Source organism: Eurytemora carolleeae, unplaced genomic scaffold (assembly GCF_000591075.1).
Source record: "Eurytemora carolleeae unplaced genomic scaffold, Eaff_2.0 scaffold760, whole genome shotgun sequence".
Taxonomy (NCBI): Eukaryota; Metazoa; Arthropoda; class Copepoda; order Calanoida; family Temoridae; genus Eurytemora; species Eurytemora carolleeae.
This window is the reverse complement of record NW_019396648.1, coordinates 1-17,388: the sequence shown is the minus strand read 5'-3', so window position 1 is coordinate 17,388 and position 17,388 is coordinate 1. Positions and strand designations below refer to the sequence as shown.

Here is a 17,388-nt window from a genome sequence, read left to right as displayed (position 1 = left end):
AACTTCGGGCAAAAACAAACAATTTCATTTTCTGGACATCTGAAATCAATTCAAATAGAATGGGTTTTTTATTAGTAACAAAAATTCATTTATTGTATATATAATTTCACAACATTGATTCTCAGCCAGATGTAAACAAAATAAAACACAAAAACAGTACATTGACATATTTACAAAGCGTTATCATGATCAGAACTATAGTCATGAGTAAAGCAATAATAATCTTCCGTTTTAATACACGTATATAAAACACTTAACAGGATACAATGACAATTGAAAGCTTATAAAAAGTGATGCATCTTAAATATCGTATTTTCACTCTTTTGTAGATATGTTTTAGGAAATAATATTGCTGTCGTTTTGTAGCAAAATGTTAAAATAAACAAAAATATTCTTTTTAAAGTTAGGTTGAGAGTATTGAGAATTTCCAAATCGGAAAAAGATTTATTTTTGTTTAAATTTCTTTTTCGACAAAATTTTTTATTAAAAATTTATTCTTGAGGACTAGGAGGGAAGGGGTGAAGCATATTATCCACATATAATGAAATATGTGTGTCTACTGTTGTGTTTCTATCAGAGTTTTAGCAAGACATATTTAAAGCTATAAAAACGCAGGGATAAAGGCGTAGTTATAAAATGGAAGGAATGAAAAAGCTTGACGGTTGCGTTGTATAAAACATTGACTAGTAAATAAACTATCTTTTATAAAATCATTTTTCTCGGAATCTAAATTTTTTAAAATTCATTTCAAGTGTATTTTATGGAAAGACATTTCCCCATCGGATTTGACAATCTAAGATCAACAAATTTTTATCTCTTATTGAGGCTGAGGTTGATACTAGAGATGGCCTCTGTAACATCCTCGGCATCGGAGAAGTAACTGTTGCGTCGCATCAGTGGGGAACGGCGCGTCACGTGACTAAACTGATCCTGCTGCGGAGTGCGCCGGGTCACGTAGTTGAGTGGGTCGACCTGCTGCTGCGGGGTGCGCCGGGTCACGTGACTAAACTGGTCCTGCACCTGATAGGGCGGGCTACTTTCCTAAACATTGCAAAGTTATTGATAAAAAATAGAGTATACAGAAAGAAAGTCTTTTAAGGGCAATAAGGCAATTTTTTCCATGAAGATTTATAGAAGATTCGATATTTTATGTCAGTCACTCAATGTCCTTTCGTGTAAGGAGTGTTTATTGACTTAATTGGGAAATGGGCAAACAAAACAAAATTAAAAAATCATTAGTCGTTTGTTTTTAAAATTTTTTTGTTATTCTTTATAATTAAATTACAATTACTTCCATTAGAGGAGCCCTGTATTTGATGTTAAAAAAAAACTGGTTTCAACAATATAATAAGGTAATTTCTCATGATAAAAGGGAAACAAGTGATCGAACTCATCCATGAAATGAAAAATCCCGTAACAAGATTTTAAAAAGATTGAATTAGAAAAACTATGAAGAAAAATACCATAGAAAGTAAAAGGTAAGATAACATATTTTAAAAATTATTTTTATTTAAACCTGATAGGTTGGTGTTCTTTGATCAAGATGCAGGGGATAGAGCGGAGGATGTCCTAGAGGTGAATATGGTTGGTTAAAAGGATATTGATGAGGATGTAGAGGAGATCCTACTAGAGGTCTACCATCTCCTGGAGACTCGTCTCCTCGCCTACTAGAGTTCAAGGAGACATTCCCTCCGTCTACACTGTGCAAATACTCGTTGTAAAACGGGTTGACCGGCGGGTTTTCAGAATACGGCGGGGGCAGATCATCAACAGTCCCTACAGTTGGAACCGAGGTGGAACTCCGGGCTCGACGGAACCGTTTTATCTTATCTTTAGCCTTAGCTACCGCCTGCATAGTTGCTCCGGAGCCTGTATACTTGATATCCTGGATATCTCTATCTGTAACATCAGGTAGTTGGAGAGCTATATCTCGCTGGGCTCCAAAGATTACTTCACACTTCTGCGCGTAATCAATGTACGCCTCTGACACCTAAACCATAATGACGGCAATTAATTATTAGAAGTTAAAAATGGAAATGTCTTGACAATTTGAATAGAGAAACAAAACCTGATTTAAATTGTATATTTTCCTTGAAAAATGAAGATTTAAACGATATTTAAAAGAATTTTCATTTTGGCAATTAGGTATCCGGAATCCCATAACTGAGAAGTCTTTTGAAGTTTTGAAACCCTGTCATTTCTGTTTGGTTTTTCTCAAAGATGGTTTTTATTTTCAAAATATTCCGCGCATTTATTGTTCAATAGTATTCTAAAAATATTTTATAATGTTTTGAAATGAATTATGAATGGACCTTAAAGACGCCCTCCTTAATCCTGATGAGCTTGACGACCTCGTGTTCCCTGACCCTGTCCACCACCTCCAGCTGAGCAATATCCTTCTCACGTTCCGCCTCCGTTAATCTTAATATCATCTTTCATTATCATTCAATTTTTTTGGCACATATTTTTTTGCAAAATAATCATAAGCATTTTTTTTTTTGATCCAGTTTGCGTGCTACAGATAAGCATTGTTTTTTTTTCCTGTAAAACTTATTTAATTTTCACCTCTTGTTAGATTTAGGTGTAAGAATGACAAGAATTTTATGCCCTAAGTAATTTAATATTTTTGGGTCGCAATGAAAAAAAGTCAAGTTTTCCTAAAACAAAAATGATGATCAGAAAGTCACAGTTTACAAATTAAAAAAACGTATTTTTCTCTCTCTCTAAACTTCTTCAAATACTAAATATAAATTGTCTAATTACCTTCCCGACATTTCTCTGATCTCCTCTGCTGTTGCTTTTTTGGCAGCTTTCTTCAGTTCTTTTTTAATCCTAGTTTCCTTCTGTTCTGCCCCAAGGAGAGTTGACCGGGCCACGTCTAGCTGCCGGGCACCTTCCAGTATCATCTCAAACTGATAACGAAACTCCTTAATATTAAACAAGTTATAAAAAAAGTCTTGTTTTCTATTCTGCAATTTATGATACACTGTACAATATACTATAATTAAGTACACTATTTAAATGATACAATTAAAAGTAAAGGGTTTTAATTTGAACGATTAATAGGGAACTTTGAATGTACTGCACATTCAACAGTAAAATGTGTGCAATTAAGTCAACAGTAAGAGTTTACAGCGTAGATTTCTTAGTGTTCATGTAACTGTCAATGATGTACGAGGTGCGTTCAATGAGTTTTGCGAAACACATTTTAAATGCACTTCTAGACGTCTCAGACCATTATTTTTTTAAGTTCACTATATTGTTCTATTTTCTGACCATATAAGTCGATCAGATAATATGTTGGACGCAATTATCTCTCTCCCGGAGCCCGTAAACGTTGCTTGTCACAGCTTTATCCATTTATGCGTGTTCTCGAGGTTGTGTAAACTTTAAAAGTCTAAGGAGGTTAAGCCTTTATTGTAGAAAGGGTCCTTGAAGATTTTATAGTTGTAATCTACCTTTCAGCACACAAATTAGTATCTTTTCCTATGACCTTTTTGGGGCAAATGTTGTCCAAATCTTTTTCAATTTTCAAATGTTGCTTTACAACTTTGTTTGCAGCACCATTTCAGATCCCAAACTCATCAAACTTCATCAACTAAGAAGCTTTGCGAATTTGGTTTGAGCAAATTTTAACTGTGTCGACTGTTTCAGTGGTTTTTGTGGATTTTTCTGCTCAAAAATTTCCTCTTTCTGCCAACATTCTCCATTACACTTTATCCCCCTTAGTCCAATGTAGACTTGTCCATATTTTCTCCTCTAGTACATTATGAATCACTTTAAAGGTGTCTGCTTTGTATTCCTAAGTGTCCTCTTTCCCGGGTTGATATTAAAAACGAACCTGTCCTGTGACATGGAAGCTAAACAACCTCCGGAAAAATGCGAATTACATAGAAATAAAGTTGTATGAATAAGGTCCAGTTGAAAGAAGACAACAGGAATGAATACAGTGATTTAACAGAAAAAAAGTACATGGATGAGACGTCTAAAAGTACAAAATGTATCGCAAAACTTGTTGAACGCACCTCATACATTGTTCAAAGAATTGAGTATAGTGTAATTGTAGTGTTCAGACTGGAGTATAACAGTATCAACAGAACTATACAAATTGAGCGGTGTGATAGGATAACCTTCATATGGTCGTTGAATTCTCGTTGAACCTCAGTCCATATAGAGAACAGTTCTCCAACCTTCAGAAATCATATTTATGGAATTAATTAATAGTTTATCATTCTTAATAACAAATTTTTTCATATTTTGCAATATTAATGATCAATTTTAAATATATTGTTGGTTTAAAAATGTCTTAAAATTTACTTGTGTAAGAGCGTCCTGAATTGCTCTGTTTTCATCCTTGAGAGACCATTTCACCAGATCTTGCATAGCTGCACTCTGAGCTGTAGCAAACCCTTTCGATGCAACTCTAATATAAGAGACGAAAATAGAAAAGGATCAGATAAAAACGAAAAAAAAAATAGGTTTCTTTCTGGGTGAATATTAATTATAATGGAATCTATTGTGAACGATTATTTATATTTTTTTTTTCGGCTCAATGTTTTAATATTTTTCTTTTCTTTTACAATATATCTCTTTTCTTTAACATCTTCTTGTTATTTTATTACTTTTTCTATTCTCACAAGATTTTATCCATGGTTTCCATAATCTCTATTATTTCTCTATTCTTTCCTTGATAACTCTATTCTTCTTTACATTTACTTTCATTTCAGAATATCTCTATTGTTTTTATAATTTAACTATCCTTTTCATAATTTCTCAATTCTCTCCATATTTTCTCAATTCTTTCCAAAATTTCCCGATTTTCTCTAATATATTTTCTCTTTTTTTTTCATTGTTAAACTATTCTTATCATAATTTCTCAATTATCTCCATTATTTCTCTACTTTTCCAAAATTTTCCTATTCTCTCCAATATACTCTTTCATTATTTCTCTATTCTTATCATATTTCTCTAATCTTATTATATTTCTCTATTCTTATCATATTATCTCGATTTGTTCCATTATTTCTTTATTCATTCCATTGTTTCTCTATTCTTATCATATTTTCTCTTTTTTTTTCATTGTTAAACTATTCTTATCATAATTTCTCAATTCTCTCCATTATTTCTCTACTTTTCCAAAATTTCCCGATTCTCTCCAATATACACTTTCATTATTTCTCTATTCTTATCATATTTTCTCTATTCTTTCCATTGTTTCTTTAATCTTTCCATTGTTTCTTTACTCTCATCATATTTTCTCTTTTCTTGTAACATTTGCTCTTCTCTTTCATATTTTCTTCCATCAATTCATAGTTCTCCATTATTTATCCCAAATACTCTCTCTTTTTAAAATCTCTCTTTTTATGATTCCTCTATTTTTAATTCAAAATCTTTTCTTATCGTATTTTCTATTACCATCATATTTTCTCATTTTAAATAGTTTCATGTTAATTTATGTTCTTCTGTTATTTTCCAAGTTTCTTAACTCTTTTTATAATTTCTGAGTTAAATTAAACATATCGTCTCTTCCCTGACATCCTTGAGCTGAGAAATAACCATCTGCAGTTCACTGTGTCCACTTCCGATAGATTTAATTCTCACCCCGCTCCGTCTCAGTGCTTTACTTGCTTTCTCCATATTCAAATCCAGTATTTATCTACGATGTTCTTGTGTAAATATCCATTCCTCTGAAATATTGTTTGAAACTGACGTTTTGTCTGCAAGGTTACAGTATATCAGATGGCCAGTGTTTGTGTCTGGGCTAGGGTACAGACAGGACGCCATGTTTGTTTATAAACTGTCCGCATGATGGCAGCACTGTTCCTTACTCCACATAATATATAATAATAATTGTTAACTACAAACTATATTTTCATGATTTTAATACAAAAGAGTTATGTTGTCGAAATTACAAAGTAAAAATATTACGTTGAGATTTAATTGAGTTTGGTTCCTAATTAAAACCTCCTTTTTATAAACCCCTCTCCTCTGCCAAATTCTACGGCAGATGATACCCCCCCCCCCTTCCACTCCTACAGGGGCAGATGTTTACTCCGCCACCGCCATAGCTCTAGCTTGTGCTCGAACCCTCTTCTCGTAATCAGCCCTGTTCTGACAGTAGCAGGTGTAAGCTTCAGCTTGAGCAGGATCCTTGATATTAGGATCATTCAACAAATCCTAAATACATATATAATTTATTTACATATAAAATACTAGAACTACGGAACTCTTCATGCCCTCCTTTTAAGCAAGCCCCCCTGTCGTGCATTAGTATACATTACCCTTACGACAGTTTATCCCAGTTTTAACCATTTTAAAACAATGTTATACATAACAAATAATGTTACGCTTGCCGATATTAATTGTCGTAATTTGATCAGAATAGCACATTAGAACATAAACCTAGAATTTGATTAATAATGTACTTAAATCTCATGAAGAATTAATTTACTTATGTGCCTTAATCCCTAGAAGGATTTGTTTACCATTGTACCTGGATCCCTAAAAGAATTTGTTTACTATTGAACCTGGATCCCTAGAAGGATTTGTTAACTTTTGTAGCTAAATCCCTAGAAGTTTACGGTTGTACCTGAATCCCTAAAGGATTTGTTTACTATTGTACCTGAATCCTTACCTAAATCCCTAGAAGGATTTGTTTAAATCCCTTGAAGGATTTGTTTACTATTTTACCTGGATCCCTAGAAGGATTTTTTTACTATTGAACATGGATCCCTAGAAGAATTTGTTTACTATTGAACCTGGATCCCTAGAAGGATTTGTTAACTTTTGTAGCTAAATCCCTAAAAGGATTTGTTTACGGTTGTACCTGAATCCCTAGAAGGATTTGTTTACTATTGTACCTGAATCCTTACCTAAATCCCTAGAAGGATTTGTTTAAATCCCTTGAAGGATTTGTTTACTATTTTACCTGGATCCCTAGAAGGATTTGTTTTCAATTGAACCTGGATCCCTAGAAAGATGTGATTACTATTATACCTGGATCCCTAGAAGGATGTGTTAACTATTTTACCTGGATCCCTAGAAGGATTTGTTTACTATTGTACATGGATCCCACGAAGGATTTGTTTACTATTGTACCTGGATCCCTAGAAGGATTTGTTTGATTGTGATTGCTGGTCTCCAATCCTTCTCTTCATCCAACAAGGATAAACACACTACAATATTTAATGTAAAGGGATTGTCGACACAAGTTTAAGTGCGCCTCCATTAATAGTTATATATATCCGATTCGCAACAGTTCTTTACAAATTAGTCTGAATTTCAATCGGGAAGATTTAGTCTTTTTCTTTAAATTTCCTTCCTTGTCTATTCTGCATAAATCCGTAATTCACTTTTACGAGAAATCGCAATTAATATCACTTCTTTTCAATTAAAATAGAAAATCTACATAAATTTTGCTCGAAAAGGATTTAAATAGTACACTTGATAATCGGGCATGTCAATGTTGACAATTTTTTAAGAAAAAAACTGAAAATAATTAGATTAATTCTAAAAACGGTTGAACCAACCTGTTCCTGAAGGATAAACATTCGGGTGGAAAAGTGGAGGAACAAACTTGACTTTAGGTGGAGTGCTGGGGTAGTCGTCCTTGAAGATCAACTGTCCCTTGTACAGACCTCCCTCCCAGGGGGTTCCCTTCTTTCCAGGGATAGCGTACTCCCACAGCATCAGGTTCATCGACCCGTCAGTGTTCTTCATAGGGCGCGCAATATAACTAAACATAACACATATCTTTCTTAATGATATAGTAAATTTGAAGTAATATGAGCCCAAAAATAACGTTTTTCTTAATAAAGGTATTTCTTAGGCGGTACAATTTACTATATAAAATATTTAACCTTGTGGAACAGAAAATTAATTCGATATTGTTGAATAATGAATATATACAGATCATATGGGTTGGGTATTTCTACATTGAAAATTAAGAGAAAATATTGAAATCATTCTAATATATATATTTTCAAAATTTTGAAAAATTTAATGACGATCGAATTTTGCTGGAGACAAATATTTAAAATTTCAATCATTCAAAAACCTTCCCTGGGGTCCCTAGATGTCCCACAAAAAATTTGGGCCCGATCGGTTCAGCCGTTTTGACGTTTATTGGATACAAACAGACAGACAGACAGACAAGCCAAATTTATATATAGATGGAATGAAATAAATTTCCAACACAAAGTTTCAATTTTAATTGAAACTAAACTAATTTTTTATAATAAGTAAAAAAAAATTTAATTAGTTATTTACTTGTTTACTCGTGATGGAATTCCAAGGACTCCAGGTAGGAGTATGGTAGGAATATCAGTCCTGATTCCCCCTCCCCCCCCCCCCCAACCTAAGTTTCGAAAATAACTTCCAACACAGTGGTATCCATAAAACTGTGGAATTGCACGACGACATCTAAAAATCATGTGAATTTGATGTTATGTCATTCTCATATTTTCTTCTAGTTTTCGACAAAATATAATAAAATTCAGTGAAATGTTAGACGCATAAAAAATAATAACCAAGAAAAGATTTATCTGGAAAAAATGTATACCTCCGAGATTCTTGTAAATCTTCTTCGGCTGGATCCAGCCTAGTATCCAGGGTTCGGATACTGGAGAGCTTCAGAGAATCCAAAACCTCTACTCCGTATCCAGGTCTGCCAAGATATATCTTATCCTAGAATACAATCCTAGAATACAATCCTAGAATACAATCCTAGAATACAATTCTAGAATGCAATTCTAGAATATAGTCCTAGAATACAATCCTAGAATACAATCCAAGAATACATCCTAGAATACAGTCCTATAATACAATCCTAGAATTCACTCCCTAAAATACAATCCTAGAATACACTCCTATTATACAATCCTAGAATACAATCCTAGAATACTCCTATAATACAATCCTAGAATACAATCATAAAATACACTTCTAGAATACACTCCTAGAATATACTCCTAGAATACAATCCTAGAATACACTCCTATAACACAATCCTAGAATGCAATCCTAGAATACAATCCTAGAGTACACTCTTAGAATAAAATCCTTAAGTACAATCCTAGATTACACTCCTAGAATACAATTCTAGAATACAATCCTAGAATACACTCCTATAACACAATCCTAGAATGCAATCCTAGAATACAATCCTAGAATACAATCCTAGAATACAATCCTAGAATACAATAGCTCCTCCGTCCACACCTCTCCTTTTAAATGAGAGCGAAGGTTTTTTTCCCAAAATTATATGAAACTGGTTAAACATATAATTTATACTGGTTTGATTAGTTTTTTTCTTTCTCTAGAATACTGACCCGAATGGATGATCTTTCCTCCACGCCTTTCTCTCCTCTGATAATCTAGCCTGGGCTATCCCTGACATTCTCTCTGTAATAATATATTAACAGATAATAACAAACTAGAATCAATATCACAGTCTAGAAAATCAGGAAACTAATATTATAGAGTTTTCTTTGTTCAGGAACAAATGTTTTAAAAATTACGTACCAATTTCTTTTGATAAATAACTGTTTTAACGATGAATTCCAAGCACAAAAGAATTTTGTAGACTAAATTTCACAAAATCAATTATTTAACCCAAACTAATCATAGCTTTTTCATATTGTTGTCAATGTGCTGTACATGTGTGAACACTTCATATATTACCCATGTTCTTTTTTGCGTTTTTTGAGACTTAAAACTAAATTTCTTGTTTATTGGCTTTTGAGCTTAGGAGAATGGAGAATGATTGGTTGGATGGAATGCTGAGGAAAATGAAGATAAATTGTTTGAATGGAATGCTCAGGAGGATGAAGAATGGTTGGTTGGATGGAATGCTGAGGATAATGGAAATAGATTGGTTGGAGGAATGCTTATAAGGAGGAAGGAGATGGATTGGTTGGATGGAAAGCTCAAGAGGATGAAGATGGATGGTTTCGATGAAATACTGAAGAGGATGACGATGGATTGTTTGGATGGGATGATGATGTGGATGTAGAAAAACTAGTTGAATCATAGGATTCTGTTTGATGAGACGAGGATGAAGATGAAGGACTGGATGAACTATTCCAGAAGTCTAAAACTGTGACGGTTACAGAGTATACCGGAGCAAAATCCTCGTTTTCACTCTCAATCAGAGCAAATGCTTCAAGATCCATGTTCAGGTCAATATGACTAAACTCACTGAAACAAAATATCATGATTTACACATTGTACTTTAGTTGTTTACGAGGATAGAATTATATAATTTCAAGATAAAAGAGGGGTCTGGGGCATTATTCAAGACTAAACTTTCTACAAAATAAATAAAAAAATTTACTGAAAATCACCACCAAGAGTTTTTTCCCCAATTTACATAATTTGGTTGAAAGTTGGTAGCTAAATACGGGCTAAATATTCAATATCAAAGCAAAAAGTTAAATTTTTACCTCTGTGAATCTACACGTTCTAATTTAGTTGCTACAGTGTATAGTTGCGCAGGTTCAAGATGAAGAACATCCTCTGAACTATTAAGGGATATTCCTGGAACCTCGACAACCTCTTTACTTTTCAGATCCAGGTATCCAATAGAAGCACCACACTAAATAGTTGATTATGGTTTAGTTCATTCTCAGGACTTACACAGTATAGCTGAAGGGCCCAGCGTTGCCCGTGGATTTGAATGTTATACAAATATGGATATTGTGCGAAAAAGATTTGTGCAGATGTTCGGGAAATTAATTTTCAAAACCATTAAAAAAAAATATTATTTATAATTTTTCCATTTGTTGATAGGCTTCCTAACTGTATTAGTTCTCAGTTTACACAGGTGACTGCTAGTTTAGTCTTGGAAAATGTCACCTTGTTGTTTTATTTTAATAAACTATATCTTTTCTCCAAAAATAAATTGTAATGTGACGTAATTTTTTTCTTTAATCTAATTTTTTATTCTTTCAAAATTGCCATCTTACCTCGTCATTGGTTGGCCTTGTAATGGGAATTATTTTCAGGAAAAGCTTGGATCCATCAAACTTCAACGGAATCTTGACAAAAAGTAGTTTTAAAAAAGCAGGAAAAACCCAAACTACTCTGAGTGGCATGTTCGATCCAGAACAGTACAAAAGCTTTGAATAATCCAGAACGAATGAGTTTTTCATGTTTAAAACCTTGAAACTTGGTCATTTTTAATTGTAACTGCGGCTCCAGGATATTGACTTCATTTAGATATTGGATCCTAAGACCAGGCATATCTGTAAATTGGTTGATTGATCAATTGATTTAATAATTGATTGATTTATTGATTACCTGTATTGATGCGAGAAAGTATTCCGAAGTGATATTATGAATAGTATCTCCTGTATTCAAGTCTAGAATACAAACCTCGCCCTATCACAAAAGAACAAATAGTGTGAATTTTTAAAAAAATATTTAAATAACGTAAAAAAAGTAAACTGAAAAACTTAAATTTTCTTCATTAAGGTTCAAGTGGTTTCCCTCCCAAAAGAAAAGATCTATATATAATTATAAATATCCAGGGGTAAAAACTGCTTTATCTTCCCCACAGGAAAAAAACGTAAAGAACCTTTAAAAATCGCGCTCGTCCGGAGAAAGATTTGAGAAACACAAATAAAAAAGGAAAAAAAATGTTGCAAGTTAATTTTTCTCTTCCCAATGTTCATTCGAATTTTACAAAAAAATATTCTGAATTTAAACATATTGTTTTATTACCTTGTCCAGCACTCTATAACCGACAGCTAGCAAATCTGCCTCTGATAAAGCCATGCTGGTCATCTCATATACTGTATCAGGAAGACGGGAACTGAAATAAACTGTATCAGGAAGACGGGAACTAAAATAAACTGCATCAGGAAGACGGGAACTAAAATAAACTGTATCAGGAAGACGGGAACTAAAATAAACTGTATCAGGAAGACGGGAACTAAAATAAACTGCATCAGGAAGACGGGAACTGAAATAAACTTTATCAGGAAGACGGGAACAAAAAGAAACTGCATCAGGAAGACGGGAACTAAAATAAACTGCATCAGGAAGACGGGAACTGAAATAAACTGTATCAGGAAGACGGGAACTAAAATAAACTGTATCAGGAAGACGGGGACTAAAATAAACTGTATCAGGGAGACGGGAACTAAAAGAAACTGTATCAGGAAGACGGGGACTAAAACTGTATAATAGAGACTAAAAATTTAATATTGAAATCAAAATAGTTCAATTGAAGTGGTTTTTTAAATAAAATAATAGTCTAAAAGCTAAAAATCTTTTCACTCAGCACTCCTCTAGGACTGGGTATATCTGTTTAACCTGTTAGGACGCAGTACAGGACCAATCGTACCACTTGGATAAACTTGTCTCACGTGTAGAAAGTGCTTCATTTTCAAACCACCTCCTTCCTCTAAACAATCAACCTGTTATTTTTTATTTGAAAAAAGATTAACAAAAAAACAAAGGGGTATACATGTTTACAATTAAACCAACTCAGGATTGTTTTCAAAGAAGGAGGTAAAAGGCCCTCTGAACTGAAAAATAAGGAGGTATTTATTAGGAACATAACACACATACGATTTTTTTCTTTGTGGAATATTTTATTCCAGGCTTCAAAATTAAGGATGCAGAAAAGATAGAAATATTTACCTAGAACTCCCATCCTTGTTGCCCGGGTGACAAGCCAGGATGAATTGACAACTGCTTCATGGGATTCCAGCCAGGTCTTGAAATGGGCATCGTTCTCAAAATCCGGGATACAGCCACGAAACTCTCCACGGACCCGTTCTGGAGACCAGGAGTCTATTCTCCAGTAGAATATTGACCAACCTTCAGGATTGACAGTTCAAGATTACTTCAAGATTTTAAAAGGAAATGATATAACATTTCAAGTTACTTTTTACAAAATTAACAGATATTCTTGTTACCTACCCAATGGCTTTAGGGGAGGGGTTGTAATGATGCTCTAACTTGATAAATTTCCTTTCTTTTTGGTATTTTTCTACAAAATAACAATATGAATACTTGGTTAGTAATTTAAATAATAGAGATAGAAATTATTTTTTTTTTAATTCTATAAAATGAATTTTTGAATCAAAGTAAGTTCAATTTTTCCTTTTAAATCCGTAAATTTAAAACCTATCTTGGTTGGAAATATTTTAGGAAATGATCATTAAAATCTGAACTTTCCTGAGAGAAGAATTAATAGTTTCTCTGATATGGCAACATGATAGATTGATCCGAGAGCAGTATCTATGGCTCCAACCATCTCATCTGTTCGAGTATTGAAGAGTAGAACCCTGGTTCTATCCGGACCAAGGACTGCTAGGGTTCTACCGTGCTCATATACTTTGCAAGGTCTGAAACAAAATAAAATTTCAATTTGTAAATATGTAAAAAGAAGTAAAGAAAACACCCAATTTAGAAATAAACAATCAATAATGCAAAAAAAGCAGGATTTTCAATTGAACATTTTTAACCCCCAATCCTCAAATTCAATTGTCTCATAATGTATGGAGCTAGCCTTAGAGGGCGCTTCGCGCCCATCTTCTAAATTAATTATGAACATGTTCTCTTTGTGTACAACGTAAAACAAAACAAAAATAATTCGCGGATTTTCACAAAAAATTTCGTGGATTTTCAAAATTTTGAAAAATTTAATGACGATCGAATTTTGCTGGAGACAAATATTTAAAATTTCAATCATTCAAAAACCTTCCCTGGGGTCCCTAGATGTCCCACAAAAAATTTGGGCCCGATCGGTTCAGCCGTTTTGACGTTTATTGGATACAAACAGACAGACAGACAGACAAGCCAAATTTATATATAGATGGAATGAAATAAATTTCCAACACAAAGTTTCAATTTTAATTGAAACTAAACTAATTTTTTATAATAAGTAAAAAAAAATTTAATTAGTTATTTACTTGTTTACTCGTGATGGAATTCCAAGGACTCCAGGTAGGAGTATGGTAGGAATATCAGTCCTGATTCCCCCTCCCCCCCCCCCCCAACCTAAGTTTCGAAAATAACTTCCAACACAGTGGTATCCATAAAACTGTGGAATTGCACGACGACATCTAAAAATCATGTGAATTTGATGTTATGTCATTCTCATATTTTCTTCTAGTTTTCGACAAAATATAATAAAATTCAGTGAAATGTTAGACGCATAAAAAATAATAACCAAGAAAAGATTTATCTGGAAAAAATGTATACCTCCGAGATTCTTGTAAATCTTCTTCGGCTGGATCCAGCCTAGTATCCAGGGTTCGGATACTGGAGAGCTTCAGAGAATCCAAAACCTCTACTCCGTATCCAGGTCTGCCAAGATATATCTTATCCTAGAATACAATCCTAGAATACAATCCTAGAATACAATCCTAGAATACAATTCTAGAATGCAATTCTAGAATATAGTCCTAGAATACAATCCTAGAATACAATCCAAGAATACATCCTAGAATACAGTCCTATAATACAATCCTAGAATTCACTCCCTAAAATACAATCCTAGAATACACTCCTATTATACAATCCTAGAATACAATCCTAGAATACTCCTATAATACAATCCTAGAATACAATCATAAAATACACTTCTAGAATACACTCCTAGAATATACTCCTAGAATACAATCCTAGAATACACTCCTATAACACAATCCTAGAATGCAATCCTAGAATACAATCCTAGAGTACACTCTTAGAATAAAATCCTTAAGTACAATCCTAGATTACACTCCTAGAATACAATTCTAGAATACAATCCTAGAATACAATTTTAGATTATAAATTCTAATTAACATGTCATGTGTAAAGTTAACCTGATCTAAATTATCAAGTATTGTCTAGTTAAATAAATAAAAATAAATATAAATTATCAAAAAACAACAAGTTTAAATTTAGTGGAAATTCTTTTTAGGCCTTCAGTTTAAAAATATTTGAACGATCTCTTAGCTTCTGTTAAATAAGAATGTTTAAGCTGTAAAAGTCTATGATGATACCTGGTAAACTGCTATGGAAGAAATCTTTTGATCATGGCCCGGACTGAAATTATAAATAAATCAAGTACCATAGTTGACAATTAAAATTAACTTTATTTTCTTGAAGCATCATCACAGAAAAAAAGCAATTGGGGTTCCGCTCGTAATAATTTTCAAAACTGTAAGGAAGAAACTCAAATATTGTAAAAAAATAAGAAATTTAAAAATAGAGTTTGAAATAAAAAAAAATTATTATGTTCCCCAGTTCCAATTTATTGTATTGCCTTAAAGAATAAAATTGGGCAAAAAAGACTTTAAAAAGTTCGCAATTCACACAAACCATTCTTAATCATTCACTGTTGAGTATCTTTTTCAAACTTTAGAATAAGTTAAATAATTGTATTCCAACCTGTATTCAGCTATTTGTTTCCTAGCTTGAACTTTGAACCCTCCTTCTCTCCAGTTCCTTGGTAGATCATGATAAACATGATAAAACAACTTTCTTATCTTCTCAGGACTATTAGACACTTTGTCAACCCATCCTTCACCAAGATAATTTTTCCTAAAATGCATAAATAATAAATATAGAAAATAATCAAAATATAGCTTTTTAAATTTTTTATCAAAACTTAGGATCCCGCAAGATTTTGGCTTCCTGAATCCAGATGCTCAAAATATTCGGATCTAAGAATCCGGATCCAAGAGGCGAAATATCAACCAAAAACTGCAGAAATGTTTACTCTCAGACCCAAATGTGAACTATTGAAAAAAGAGATATTATAAAAATTTCCTGATTTCTGAATGGTTGACCAAGTTTAAAAAAAAAAAATAAGCGAAAAAATAAATCAAAAAATTTAAAAATTCTGCTTTGTTAAAAGAGATAATTAAATTTTAAAGAAATAACCTGGAATTGGTTCCGGATCATTTTTTTTCAGGGCGGATCCAGGATCCGGATCCGCATCAAAATTAATAGGATCATAAGCACTGCTTTTTTGAAGGAAATTAAAAAAAAGGGAAATCGAAGAAAGTTTAATTTTCTCGAACAAAGACTGTGCAAGAGGGGTCTGTCCTAGTGAACGGTTTTTGGACCCCGGCTAGGACAGGCTAGGGGGCCGAGCGCTGTGGCCACGGATTAGGTTAAGTTAAGACACTTCCTGTAAGATCCATGTCAAAATTGATAGGAGGGGGCGGGGGGATCCAAAAATCGTTCTCTCGGAATATAACGAGAATCCCTTACTACTGCTGAATTGATAGGTTTGGTTATAATTCTGGGCCGAGCACTGCATAATCGTTCTCCGTGACAGACCCGCATATATACCTGATAGAATATGGTTGTCGAAGTAGGAAGGGAAGGAAGAAATTTTGAATAATAATATTTCTCCATCTGAAGCAGGTTGCTTCAACTCTTATCTGAGTTTCAATACACAAATAATTAAATATTTTTACAAGAAGTTCTGTAGGTAACAAACTGATACTCATTTTTAATGACTAATAAAATTTATTGTTTAAACTATTCATCGCTTTACATCATTCTGAAAAATGAAAGATTATTTCAATGAAATGTTAATTTTAAAACAAAAAGCATATTTTAATAATCTCATGCGTCATCAATCTAGCATTGGAGTCCACTCCATATAAGTCTACTCCTTTGATTGATCTGAACATCCAAAGGCGGGCACCCCATATGTAAAGTTAAGGCCTACGGCATTGCACGAAGTATTCCCAGGCGGTCACCCATCCAAGTACTAACTTAGCTCAATGTTAATTAACTTCAGTGATCAGACGAGCACTGGTGCTTTCAACATGATATGGCCGCGTAGACTATAGTCTACTCCCAGGACTGCCAAATTACATGGCAGACTTTAGAATTTAGCTTTCAGCAAACCGTAAACCGCTGCCGAAGGGAAATTAGACGCCGCGGCACCTTACTTCAGGCCTTTAATTAATCCGGCCGAAAAGGGAAAAACATTTTCTAAAATATAAATATTTACTTTATTTTTCAATGAAAACTTTTCTGATACATTTTTAATTCTTTTTTATTATATTTTTCATTTAGTTTTTTGTATTTTAAGAGCAATAATACGGCTTAATAAAGTCCTATTGCCTTCCTTGTAATCCCTTTTAAGATAAAGCCGTTGCATAGCAGGACGCAGGTAAATAGATGACTGTGTGTACACTTGTCCACTCAAATTCGAGAGCTACAATGAATAAAGTTGGACTTTATCTTTTGCGCAATAATTGACTTATCTTCTGTGACTGTGAGTCAAAGCCGGTGACTTCTAATAAATCTTGTACTTGTATACCTGAATATTAAAAATTTGAGTTGGAATTGGATATTATATTCTGTACACCTTGATATAAATGAAAGTTACGTGACTTATTTTTCTAATAAATATTTTACTTATTT

The 17,388-nt window shown here is 33.3% G+C and overlaps 3 protein-coding genes and 1 pseudogene across 4 annotated transcripts; all 4 read right to left on the bottom strand.

The window, feature by feature from the left end:
• Nucleotides 1–38: 38 nt before the first annotated feature.
• LOC111706871 (uncharacterized) lies at nt 39–5,655 on the bottom strand. Of its 2 annotated transcripts, XM_023479803.1 has the most exons (8): nt 5,531–5,655; nt 4,318–4,423; nt 4,131–4,190; nt 2,764–2,927; nt 2,313–2,421; nt 1,556–1,990; nt 1,292–1,321; nt 39–1,041 (listed from the first exon to the last, which is right to left on the bottom strand). In XM_023479803.1, exons 1-8 carry the CDS (start codon nt 5,635–5,637, stop codon nt 811–813), a joined length of 1,242 nt encoding a protein of 413 aa, XP_023335571.1. In that variant the 5' UTR covers nt 5,638–5,655; the 3' UTR covers nt 39–810. The 2 variants fall into 2 exon arrangements, with proteins under 2 accessions (XP_023335571.1, XP_023335570.1); XM_023479802.1 differs by lacking the exon at nt 1,292–1,321 and having other exon boundaries at nt 1,517–1,990.
• Nucleotides 5,656–5,686: 31 nt separating this feature from the next.
• On the bottom strand, nt 5,687–9,438 carry LOC111706872 (SUMO-conjugating enzyme UBC9-A-like). The gene is made up of 4 exons (XM_023479804.1): nt 9,330–9,438; nt 7,530–7,735; nt 7,099–7,175; nt 5,687–6,177 (listed from the first exon to the last, which is right to left on the bottom strand). Exons 1-4 carry the CDS (start codon nt 9,395–9,397, stop codon nt 6,049–6,051), a joined length of 480 nt encoding a protein of 159 aa, XP_023335572.1. The 5' UTR covers nt 9,398–9,438; the 3' UTR covers nt 5,687–6,048.
• A 259-nt stretch (nt 9,439–9,697) lies between these two features.
• On the bottom strand, nt 9,698–16,529 carry LOC111706869 (uncharacterized). Its single transcript, XM_023479801.1, has 12 exons — nt 16,300–16,529; nt 15,391–15,543; nt 15,003–15,045; nt 14,215–14,339; nt 13,186–13,355; nt 12,646–12,825; nt 12,316–12,406; nt 11,722–11,812; nt 11,299–11,379; nt 10,965–11,036; nt 10,443–10,594; nt 9,698–10,197 (listed from the first exon to the last, which is right to left on the bottom strand). The coding sequence occupies exons 1-12, from the start codon at nt 16,458–16,460 to the stop codon at nt 9,927–9,929; spliced, it is 1,590 nt and encodes a 529-aa protein (XP_023335569.1). The 5' UTR covers nt 16,461–16,529; the 3' UTR covers nt 9,698–9,926.
• Nucleotides 16,530–16,682: 153 nt separating this feature from the next.
• Nucleotides 16,683–16,801, bottom strand: LOC111706876 (uncharacterized; annotated as a pseudogene).
• Between the last annotated feature and the right edge of the window lie 587 nt (nt 16,802–17,388).